The sequence below is a fragment of the Gymnodraco acuticeps genome, unplaced genomic scaffold (genome assembly GCF_902827175.1).
Source record: "Gymnodraco acuticeps unplaced genomic scaffold, fGymAcu1.1, whole genome shotgun sequence".
NCBI lineage: Eukaryota > Metazoa > Chordata > Actinopteri > Perciformes > Bathydraconidae > Gymnodraco > Gymnodraco acuticeps.
In genome coordinates, this window is record NW_022990939.1 from 123,598 (window position 1) to 135,407 (window position 11,810).

General features: G+C 40.4%; 2 protein-coding genes across 2 annotated transcripts; both read right to left on the minus strand.

Annotated features, from left to right (window-relative positions):
• Nucleotides 1-5,319: 5,319 nt before the first annotated feature.
• On the minus strand, nucleotides 5,320-9,418 carry LOC117558302 (cyclin-dependent kinase inhibitor 1B-like). The gene is made up of 3 exons (XM_034234376.1): nucleotides 7,570-9,418; nucleotides 6,994-7,149; nucleotides 5,320-6,521 (listed from the first exon to the last, which is right to left on the minus strand). The coding sequence occupies exons 1-2, from the start codon at nucleotides 7,970-7,972 to the stop codon at nucleotides 7,007-7,009; spliced, it is 546 nt and encodes a 181-aa protein (XP_034090267.1). The 5' UTR covers nucleotides 7,973-9,418; the 3' UTR covers nucleotides 5,320-6,521; nucleotides 6,994-7,006.
• A 298-nt stretch (nucleotides 9,419-9,716) lies between these two features.
• On the minus strand, nucleotides 9,717-11,513 carry cdpf1 (cysteine rich DPF motif domain containing 1). Its single transcript, XM_034234378.1, has 3 exons — nucleotides 11,324-11,513; nucleotides 11,010-11,121; nucleotides 9,717-10,705 (listed from the first exon to the last, which is right to left on the minus strand). The coding sequence occupies exons 1-3, from the start codon at nucleotides 11,431-11,433 to the stop codon at nucleotides 10,577-10,579; spliced, it is 351 nt and encodes a 116-aa protein (XP_034090269.1). The 5' UTR covers nucleotides 11,434-11,513; the 3' UTR covers nucleotides 9,717-10,576.
• Nucleotides 11,514-11,810: the final 297 nt, after the last annotated feature.

Genomic DNA, 11,810 nt, shown 5'->3' on the forward strand with positions numbered 1-11,810 from the left:
GGGTCGCGACCCAAACCCAATCACACACATTAGTAGTTTACTTTGCCCTCAGCCTGACCTATGACTTCTGATACTTCCTGTAGCAACACGTCTGTCCTCAGGTCAAACATTAGTGACCGCCCCTCCCCCCAAAACAAATCCAGTTTAGGGGTCAACTGTTCAGAGATCATCCACGGCCAGATTTCATTTCAATGTTGTTTACTTTTTACGCAAGTTGCAAACATTGGTTAATATGTAGCTGAGGTTGTACACGATATTGTCGGGCATCCACTCTCAAATGTATGATAGCCTGTCAAATACAACTTTTTTTTTTACGAGATACGTGCATGCAAACAGGAGACTTCACCATCAGTGCATTCCTAGAAGCAACGGTATAGATGGGGGCATTTTAAAAAAACTGTTTTTACGGCCTCAGCACACACACAAATTCAAATTGTCTGTCTGAGGCTTGCGTGCCATCCCCCAGCTGCCTGAAACCTTGATGTATACGGGGAAAATATATAGCCCCGGGTCATTAGCTATAGCACGAGGCAGCTGATTGTTGCCTTATTTAAGTTGTTCTTCCTCCCTCCTTTCAGACACACATGTCATTGAACCTTCAGGGCCAGATGAAAGAAATCAAAGGCATGTGACCCACAAAGGGGATGGGAGAGAGGCTGTGAAGGAGTGTTCATGTGTGTGTGCAGGTCTTCAAACTCAAGAGAATTGGAAGGGTATTTCTGACAACGAACCCCTTCTCTCTGGCCCGTACAAAAATGGCAGCCTCTTGTCTATGACACCTCTCAATAAAAAAATGCATTTGTGTTAGTGCATGTGGGCATCAAACCTCATCTGTAAAGGTCCTGTGAGTACATGTACTCGGTTTTTATATATAACTAAAAGAATGAAAAACTGAAGTTAATTAATAAAGGGCCTTCTTCTTCAAAATTAATAGAAGGTGGACTAAAATCTAATAAGTAGTTGTGTCTTATTATTCAGTTTAGTTATGCTATCGTGTTGGGATTTGGGGCCACTGGGTCCCATGACATGAGGGGTATTAAACCTAGGAGAGATTTTAAATAAAAAACTCCTGAATTTGCATAGAGACGATAGCAGGCCTGCACCGTGTTGGTGACCCCTACTGCAAGGCAAACTGAACTCTCCAGTGCTGCAGGCCTGCCAGCATCTGAGGCCACACAGCCAGGCTGCATGAGTCACACAGTGCCGGGTGAAAACCAAAATGTGTAAAAACTTCCCATTGGCAGATTAGTTTGTTTACATCCTGCACTGGACGTGATTTGGCCGGGCTGCAGCGAGACACAGCCAAAAAGCCTGTCTTCTCTTTCCTCCCTTTAACTCGATCCTTCAATGCCTCTTTCCTCCTTTTACCGTCTTCCTTCCCCTTCCCTCTTTTCTCTCAACTATCTCCACTTCATCTCTCGCTGGCCCACCGCTGCCGAGAGCACATGACCATGAGGCGGAAAAATAAATCAGACCTGCCCCAGTAACACATTTAAATGAAGTAAGAACAAATAAATCAGACAAATTTATAACAACACCAAACAGATGGGGAAGTTGTATTTCCAGAATAAAACAAGACATTCTTAAAAAGAAAAAGGAGGGAAAACAAACGTCCTCCTCAATGGAGTTTGCCAAGCTATGAGCTCATACTTTGTAGATCTCTGCTGAATATCTATTCATAGCGTCAGCTCCAAGATGTCAGACTTTTATGAGCCATTTCTCCTCTCGTTATCTGCAGCAACATTTAAGTGCCTGCTAATTTACGTCTGGAAATGTGTGTTTTGACTTGGAAGCATACTCGGGGTGGCTTAAAGTGAACCGGTGTGTACGGGGACTGATTAAACTCTTCATACTTCTTGGATTGCAAAAGAGACTGGTAAAGGTCGACATGTGTGGGCGTCGTTTTCACACCGACCCAAAGCGTAATGATGAACAGGGTCAGACTGGGGTAACGTGAACAACGTCATCTGTGAGCCATGGTTTTGAGGTCATGCTTGGCACATCTCTCTGAAAGTGGTGATTTCATAACGACATCATGGCATATGAGCTACTGCCTCTCTTCTTGCACCACCTTAGGGTCAAAGGTGAAACAATTTTTCACTAAAAAGGTTTCTGCCTCTCTAAATCAAGAGCTGCATTCGACTACTGTTGGCGAGACACCTAAACCTATGCAGTGTTTTCGCTTGAGGTGACGACTACACGTTTGATGTGAGCTGACAGCACAAAACAAAGAATGTGATTCCCCCTATTAAAGAGTCTGCACACACAGGTGATATGAGGTCTGATCAGGAAGATGTCAATCATGTGTGCACAGGCGAAGTCTCGTCAGGATAACTGAGGTTTCAATTAGTTCCACATCTGAAGAATACACGTCTTTTGTTTTCATATATTTTCAACACCTGTTTTTTTATAATGATAATCATATACAATTTAAAGAAGTGTGATGTGTTTGTACAGTTAAGTTGTGGGGAGTCACTGGGTCATATGCTATTGGAGGTATTGACAACAAATAGGGATTTCAATACAAAACTCCTGAATGTGCATGGCTGCTGTATGTTTGTATGACATAGATAACAATCTAATTAAAGAGGTGAAGAAATGTGGTCAAATGATAAGGAAGATATTGAAAAATACAATATTTTGTATACATTTTTTTATATTTTAAATATATTCCCATACATGGAAAAAACACACTAATCCAACCCTTCATATAAAAAAAGAGGCGTGCCCTACTTGTCTGGGACTTACTGTGAATTAACAACAAACATCAGATAAATGCTACGAGTCAGTCAAACATGAGTAACTTTTCAAGAACACATGCCAGTAGTTTTTTTCTATAATCTAACTAAACAAGCCAACAAACAAAACAAATCAAAAACATACGCAAAACAGTTTTAACACCATAACAACAAAAATCTCAAATGACATGATGTAATGTTTTACTGGCTGACCATCCTATGTGGGCTCTTTGTTAATAAAAAAAGCACGGTGTTCTTAATTGTTTGCCGATGAACTCAGAATCTGTATTGACCAACAGTCAAATGACAACAGACATTTTCACCCAAAAAGGGGCATGGCCACGGCGTAGAAGGAAAGTACCAGGATGGGTTGATCTTATGTATACAAAGCATTTCCACCCATCTAGACAAAAATGCAATACTTACCAAAACAAAGACAGCAGCACTTTAAAACCCCAGAGTAGTGTGGATGCCAGGCATGAATATGGCTAAAGTTATGCATTTGAACCAAACGTATTATTGTGGATGTAACTTCACTGTGGTGTGCTAATGCTGCCTAAGCTTGTTAAACAATACATCATGTGAAAGAAGATTACTGCACAGGTAGGCGACCTCCAGTGATGTGTAGTTTATTATGTAACTGACATAGTTTCCAATTATAATGACTGTTGTATGAAGGACATTTGATCAACATTTGTATGTATTTCAAGAAGTTGTATTATATGCTCAGAGATTTACATGACAGGATGTAATGTCTGTAGGTACATTTGAGGGAGGCCTGTGGTGCAGTGGGTTGTGAGTTGGTATTCGGATCAGGAGGTCACAGGTTCAAACCCCACTGCAGTCAGCATGTCGTTGTGTCCCTGAGACACTTCACCCCAAATTGCTCCTGTGGAGATTGCCCACAGTATTGAGTATGTAAGTCGCTTTGGATAAAAGCGTCTAACAAGTGACATGTCATGTAATGTAATGTAATGTAATGTAAGGACATTAGCTAAGCTTAGCATGAGGACAGGGGAAATATTGAATACACCAAGATCTGCCAACCAACACCTCTAAAGTTGACTTAATAACTCTGTTTAGTGTAAGAACAACATGATGTAAAAATGTACAGTATAGAATTACATGCTCGTCTGTTCCTTGGCGGGGGGAAGTGACGTCCTAGACCCCTCAGTGTCACTATAAGTACGTCTGGAAACGGTCAGAGACACCAGAAAGTCGCTGTGCCTGGCCAAGAAGAAAAGCATTTTTTTCTCAAAATGGTGAATATTATATTAGTCTTAGAGTAATATACAAAACTCGGACAGCGTGTCATGACAATATGATGATGCCAAGTAGGCTATGCCATAATGTAAAGGGACAGGGGCCAATACAAAATGCTCTCCTCTTCCATACATGTTGCTTAACACATTTGGAGAATGATTGAATTAAAATATGAAATGCGAAAACTATATCCGGTGGAAATTGGCGTTGTGTATATTGACACTTTTCTTGAACTTGGAAACTATTAGTGCTTCCAATAATCCGATATCAGTTATGACGCAAATGTCAGGTGCTTTATAAAAGACTAATAATTATATATTTCTGCTAAATTTGATAAACGTTTTCAGAAAGACACACAAACAGGATTGCAGTGGAAGTTAAACGCAACAAAAATGATGGCTTTTCCTTGTTTCTTTGAGTAACACATATTTGCACTTTTAACACATCATGATGTCAATGCTGTCATTCTTTCCTTATGACATGTCTTGTGTTCAAAAGTAGCAAACACAAGTGTGAAAAAAGGGAACACCCGTGTGACAGAAGTGTTGAAATCCTCTGCAAAAGTTTAGAAATAGGCCATGAGCTCACTTGTAATTACTGCAGTCATAGCCAGTATGAGGTATTATAGGAATAGCTCTCTCTCTCGCTCTGAATTTGACTCCTACATGCTGATATCAACAGGAAAGAGGCAGCCAATGAAACTAATTGGGTGGTGTGTGTTTTATGAAAAGAACAGCCTGTACTGTCCCGAGGTTCCCTCCCCCCGCTCTCTGACTGGCTGGCTCCTAAGTGGTCTGCTTTTTTTCTCTTTGCTGTGATTGGATCCAGGGAACGTCAATAACTCCAAACTTGTTTTCCCTCCCTCCTTTCCTTAGGACTAACCCTTGTTGTTTTCAACTTTAGAGGCAGAGCTGGGCTGAGAGGATCCAGCAGTCACAGCCTGCACTCTGGCGCTGTGCTGTGTTGTATTCCAACCACACACATTAGATTTTATTATACTAAATGGCAGTAGTAACTTCATAGGAAGTAGAGCAACTATTGGCAACTTATTGGAAATGCTTTGGTAGTTAGGGACCTGCTGGAAAAAAGCTTACAACTGGATTATTGTTTTAAAAAATTACCATTATAGGTTATTTATTTAAGGTTATACTGTTGATAATTTATGCAATGTCATTCATCAGACCAGATTGAAGAACTAATTAAACCTTTAGTAATGTGTTTGTACTTTAAACCTGAAGTGTGTGTTAAGAGTGGATTAGGAGTGTGCTTTGCAATCAAAAACAGTAAGCATGTGTATGATTTCTGAGACGTAACAGAAACACACAGGGTATAAAATCGATTATTAGGCTCAGTTTTGCAACAATTTATTTATCTTACAAACAATAATGGAAATATATATTTACAAAAAATGTATTTTCAGGAAGCTATACACGTACACCAACAATAAAAAGCTCGACATAAATAAGTTAGTAGGATTTTTTCAGTGTTTTGAAAAAAAAGAAGAAATAAAGCACACAGGTACACTTCAAAGTTTTACGCCAAATAAGAGTTGTTTTTCTGCCTTCAAAAAAAAGTATAGAAATTAATAATAGTGCAATTACATGTTCCACATGAATTTCACACCACAAATAACAAATCTTTGATTCACATATTTGCATAATAAGTAGCCCAGTGTTTTTAACATATTGTATCTATGTTAACCTGGACTACACCTCTTATTATAAGGGGCGGATTACGTGACTTTAAAAGCCACTAAAATATGAACTCATCTAATTAAAAAATGTTTTTAAATTCTTAGGATTATTAGCAAATACTGTTAAAATTTGGTTGGATATTGCTCAGCAGTTAAACCCCCCTCCCTTACCCCCAGAACAAAAGGCACAAACTTTGGCAAAAAAAAGAAATACAAATGGGGGGAATAAAGACACCATATTTGCATGTAAACTTTATGTCATGGCTGTTCCCAGTTTAGATGGACCCTCAACTTACAGTGTGGCCATCTGGGCCTTCACAAAAAAAGATATACAACACTGGGACAGATAAAGCCATAGAAAAAGTGAAGACGTTTTGTTTACACACAACCCTGACTTCTTTTCAAATCTGCATTTTTTAACTTACATCAATTACCTGAATAATAATAATAAAATATGACCAACTTAACAAAATAATATTTATCTGTTGGAAATTGCACTGCAACTTCCCAAGTCAAATTCACACAAATACATTTAACAAAAGGTATGAAAAGCATAGTATGCTTTCTTTATGTGCTACATCTGAAACATAGGTAGTAGATTTAAAAAAAAAAAATGAGCAAAAATCCATTTGCACACTGCTACATTGTCTGCTTCTTCTGAGGCCATTTAAATTGAAATGTGTGCCAAAACTTGATAGTGTACATATTCAGTGCGTGTGCAGCCTCTCCTCCTCCCTTCTTTAGGAAAAGGCTGCGTTTTATTTTCACCCTCATCTGTCAGATGATGACTAGGCTACAGTGTTCCATCAGCAACAGGTCTCCCCGCTCTGTGGGAAATAAAGAGGAAACAAGCTGTTGGATGGTGCAATTAAAAAAGCAGTTGCTCGTGCTTAGAAACCTCACACACACACTGACACACACACACACACACACACACTGACACACACACACACACACACACACACACACACACACACACACACACACACACACACACACACACACACACACACACACACACACACACACACACACACACACACACACACACACACACCACACACACACAGGTTAAACAGTCATAGCACGATGGGGTTGTGGAAGATAACAGGAAAAAACAATATGTTGGTTTAAAGAGCTGATGACGTGTAAAGTGCAGGATATAAACGTGTGCTTGCCTAAGCTAAACAAGTGTACAGAAGCTATATTTGCGTCCAGAATTTTAAGCAAAATCCTATATATTATGCTACATTTTAATGGCTTAATAACATTGCAAAAAAAATAATTGTGATTTCTAACCTGGCACTGTTTTTCACTTGGCCTCCGTTCTAACCTCCCTGCTGGGTCTCTCCTCCGAGGCTTTCACCGCCTGACTTCCTGCACTGTCCGACTGGTCTTCATCATCCTCTTCATCGGTATGCGACCTTTTACCAGGACACTCGCTGGAGCAGGAACCTGGCAGGGAAAACAAGTGGTCAGGGTTTTAAAGCTTCACGTTTAAAAAGGCACCTGACATATTCGACAGGAGGTATAAACTACTAGATTTAAATGCTTTATTGTCATATACAGAGTAGCTACAGTGTAGATATGGCATTACAAATCTTAAGTGTCAAGGTCCTCCAAAAATGCAACATATATAAGACCTAAAACCATTAAAACAGTAAAAAATAAAATGGTGCCAGATTATGTTTGCTACTATGTAATTAATACGTGCGAGCTCTATCCCACTTGATATGACTTTAACAGAGTAATTCTCAGTCTGCCCCCCCCCCCCCCCCCCCTAAACTCAATTCAGTTAACCCTACGCTTCATGCCTCTGCATTGCAGCACAGTGAGAAATACACAGCAGCCGAAGAATACGTGAAGAATAATCACCTGAAGCTCCTGAACGCCTCTTCCTCGAACCGAGTGTGTCCGGTTGATCCGACCTCCCTTCGGCTCCCTCCGGGTGGTTGTGTCCGGGCAGGTCTTCCTCTCGCTGGGGTCTCGTGTGAGGCTCCCGGGTGTAAAACTCCGGTGCGTCGCGCTCCTCCTTCCAGTCGAAATTGCGCGGGGAGAGCGGTCTGTCGTTGACGGGGTCGAAATTATACGTCTCCGTAAAACGCTGCACTTCTTCCTGTGCAAAAGACTGTAAATGCCTCTGTAGCTCCTCTGGGTCCGGTGTGCCAAAAAGGTTTCTGCGCACCGAGGGTCTAGCGTTTTCCGGCTGCCGCGCATCCACCCTCTCCAATGTGGGGCTCGCGGTAGAAAGGCGAACATCTGACATTTTGTTGCACATATAGACAATGTGGGGAAGTAAAAAAAAAAACCTTTCAAACTTCTAATTCCAAGTAGTATTCCTTTCAAATGCAAAGTCACGGGGATGCTGCGTGCATACTCCGCGCGTATCATCCAAAACGCGTCCGCGCAAAAAAAAAGAAGGAATTAAGCTTCTCCAAAGGAGGCAGGGGCGTTTTAAGAGAGCCACTCCTGTCAAGTCCGTAGTAAGGCTGATGAAAACAACAAGTCAAGTCATAACAGCCAACATGGCGTTAGAGGGAGCTACGAGTGAAGAAGAAAAGTTGACATCAAGGACTATTTAAATAGAGAAGGCGATTCATTGGTCTGCGCACTAGGACCGCCCATTGAGCTCTTAAAGTCGAACAGAGGGAAACAACAACACAGGGCTGGATTGGATTAACTCTACACACGACACGAATATGGCCCAATTAACCTGTTTGATTAGTTAAATACACAGAGAGCAAAGGGAACAAAGACTAAGGTTATAATGGAGTGCGAAATCCTGCTTTATTGTTCCATTAGTACTCCATTTATCACAGCTGGCCTCAGGATAGACATTAACCAAACACATACAGGACAAATATATCATTTGATGTCATTATCTCATCTCATGTCATTTGTATCTCTATGTCTATATGTCTGTGACATGTCCTGAATAAAACAAAATGTATATAACACTGTAAACTGATCTACAGTGGTGTAGCTCCAGGCTATCGCAGGAATAAATCATGAAATGCTGGTACTAGTGCTGACAGATATCACCGCTTGATCTGATTTTGTGTCACATAAATAGTTTAGGCACACTTGATTCAATCACTGTAATCCAGAAACAGCTTCGAGGCTATTTAAGGACAATGAGACACTTAAATGAGGTTTTTCTGCAGGAAAAAAAAGAAGCAAAATAAGCCACAAATCTGCCTCCCAGGCATCCGATGACATCAGCTCGGGAGCAGAAAGCCTGCCGTCATCGTTGGCACGGTGCCTATCGCTGTCAGACTTTGCCACTGGTGCCACAGAGGAGTTTTGTGTGCTTCACTGGTTGTAATTGCTTGTGTGTGCTTGGAATTTAAACACTGACAAAACAGAGTATGGTGCAGGTTTAAAAAGAAGAAAAAAATATCTTGAAATTCACCACCATTTCCCCGTGGTTGGTTCTCAGTTTACAGATTCCTAAATATTTAAATGTGTGTTCATGCAAGGCTTAAGTTATCAAATTCATTATCTGTACTCCCCAGAGCTGCATAGGAATCCTGTAGTAATTGATTGAATGCATCTGCAGTAGTAAGCAGCACTCCTTGTGCCTAGGAGTTCACGATGTCCCAATCTAAACTCAACAGTGAATGTCGCTCTGCATTCCTCTTCAGCATTCGCCAGTAAAAAGCACTGGGCCTGCCTTAAAGGCCATGCTGTTTCAATTAGCCTTTTCGAAAACGTCCAGCATCTCGTGATAAATACGGCAAGGCCATCTGCTGTATCGATGTTATCGCCAGGATCACACTTAATCCATAGTATATTTATGCTGCTGCAAAACTGTGTTGTACAGAGTGATCCCTTAGATGAAAACAGATTAAACGGCAAGTGAGAACAAAGGGTGTGTTTTGGAAATGATGGAACTGTTTATCACAGCTTAATGTAGCAGAGTGGGATGACGCAACCGCAGCAGGTTATGTCACTGAAACGAACATTAGTTACATATTAATTATGATCTACAATGTAACAGTCACGAAACGGAGAAAGAAAGGTCACTACATACCGTTTTTATAGTTTGAGATAAGACAGGAAAACATTTTCGACTCCATGGAAGTCAACAGTGCACTCTTTGTGGATGCAGAGATGCACTCGTAAAGATGCGTCATGTCCACACACTAAATAGATAGTTAGTCGTTTAAATGTTGCCACATGTTCCTGAAGTCATAAAAATGTCTTCTCTCGATAAAAAGGGGGCATTAAAACATTGCAAAACAGGCATAATTCATCAAGTTCAAGAGGAAATTGTACACAAATTAATTTTCCTACATCGCAAGAGCAGACATGAATCTGTTTTTAAAACTGCACAGAAACTTGTCTTTGGAAATGCTATTACTTCTTTTGAGTCGTATAATTAAAATAATAGTGTAAAATAATAACAGTTTGTAATGAGTGTAAGGTAGCAATATATTAAACTTTTCATGTAGAAAAGTTTACGCCACTGCAGGGCAACTATGCACAACCAGTACATGTCATCAGATTTTTGAACTAGGAGTCATTTTTAATAGCCTGCAAACCAGCGGGGCTGATTTTTGATTTGGAGTCTGCAACCACAATCCATCAGGGGTCCGGCAAACCTAGTCACACCCAATGCTTGATTCTATAAAACCCTCTAGAAACTAATAAACAAATAAGCCCCTGAAGGCTAATACAGCAGCCTAACTTTACTGGACACAAGCATAGACTAGTATTTTTCTAATGTGAGGTGTTCATTTTCCATCAAATAAAAAGCTTAACCTCAATAAACTACAGTGTGCAGTTGAAGATTTTTTCTTGTTCTTGTAAAGCACCGTGGCACATTTGGGACCCTTATATTCTTCTATTGGTGAGCATGTTATGGACCTGTAGTCCGATGTCAGGAGACGGCAGCCTTAGAGCTCTGCTTCTTCTTGGCCAGCTCGGCCTGGATCTGATGAGGGAACTGCTCCAAGTGTTTGTTCACACACTGCATGCAGAACCTCTTGGTGTAGAAAAGACTGCAGTCCTGAGCAGAGAGAGAGCACAGTCCAACATCAGTGCTCCATTTTCAGATAAGCACTGGATATGTTCTTTTTTTTTTAAAAGATGGATTATTTGATTTTAAAAGGCACAAGTCATACATCTCACACAGCATGCCACATAATTGCAATGGCATCTGAAGAAAACATCCAAAACACATTTTTCAAATCCAGACTGGACATTCAGTTCTGGCTGATCAGCAGATAATCAATTGAAATCCTGAATTACACCACTAAATATTGAAGCTGTAGCTAAACAGACCAAAGTAATCAAATTTAAATACATCTTACCGATCCAACACAGACACACAGGCTACACATGCTGCAGGTAGACCCCAACACAAGAAACTTCTCCTTGTCCGGACTGAAGGGGTCCTGGGTCACAAAACACTCCTCAAGCAACCTGTCGGACGACAGAAATGCAGATATAAGTTGATATAAACCTTAATTTAGATACGCATATGTGTTTTAATGGACATAATGTGTCATAAATGTAACGTTTGAATCGCTTTAGGGTTACTTTCGCTGCTACATTAGCCGTGGTTATGCTATTACGTAGCTAACAACATTAGCACAAAATGTTTGCCTTTTTTTGGTCCACTTACACAATGGCTCTGGTGTTTGGTGGTTTCTGGCCGTAGTAAGTAAAAGGGCTACTTAAACCACACAACTGGCAAGTAAATGTTTTTTGACGTGGCTCGCTTGTTTGCTCCATCTTTTCTAAGCAGAGGGAGCTGAAACGTCTACTTCCTGCTTCTTCTTTCGAGCAGCCATGTTGTTACGTTAGGTTTTGGCGCGACCTAACGGTAGGGTGGTATACTTTGCACAGTGTGGTTAAAAAGCAATAAACGAATTAATATTAATATATTGTTTGTATAGAACATATTAGCATTTAGTGAACCAGGCAAAAATAAATAGTGTTGACAGCAGTTAGTTTAACGTGTAATTAAAGGGAAAGCACATGTCTAATTAATACATGAATGGCTTACTGGGAGACTTCTTTAGATACAAAGCTATCATTACAATTATTAGTTCCACCAGTGCTTTTCGTCCTAGTTAACAATTCTGAAAAGTTAAAGATATGAGCTAATT

Excerpts from the sequence above, each read along its gene's own strand:
- LOC117558302 (XM_034234376.1), bottom strand. The coding sequence starts at position 7,972 with ATGTGCAACAAAATGTCAGATGTTCGCCTTTCTACCGCGAGCCCCACA. Across the intron at positions 7,150-7,569 it reads GAGGCGTTCAGGAGCTTCAG|GTTCCTGCTCCAGCGAGTGT; the intron begins GTGATTATTCTT and ends TTTCCCTGCCAG.
- cdpf1 (XM_034234378.1), bottom strand. The coding sequence starts at position 11,433 with ATGGAGCAAACAAGCGAGCCACGTCAAAAAACATTTACTTGCCAGTTG. Across the intron at positions 11,122-11,323 it reads CCAAACACCAGAGCCATTGT|GTTGCTTGAGGAGTGTTTTG; the intron begins GTAAGTGGACCA and ends GTCGTCCGACAG. Across the intron at positions 10,706-11,009 it reads TGTGTGTCTGTGTTGGATCG|GACTGCAGTCTTTTCTACAC; the intron begins GTAAGATGTATT and ends CTCTCTGCTCAG.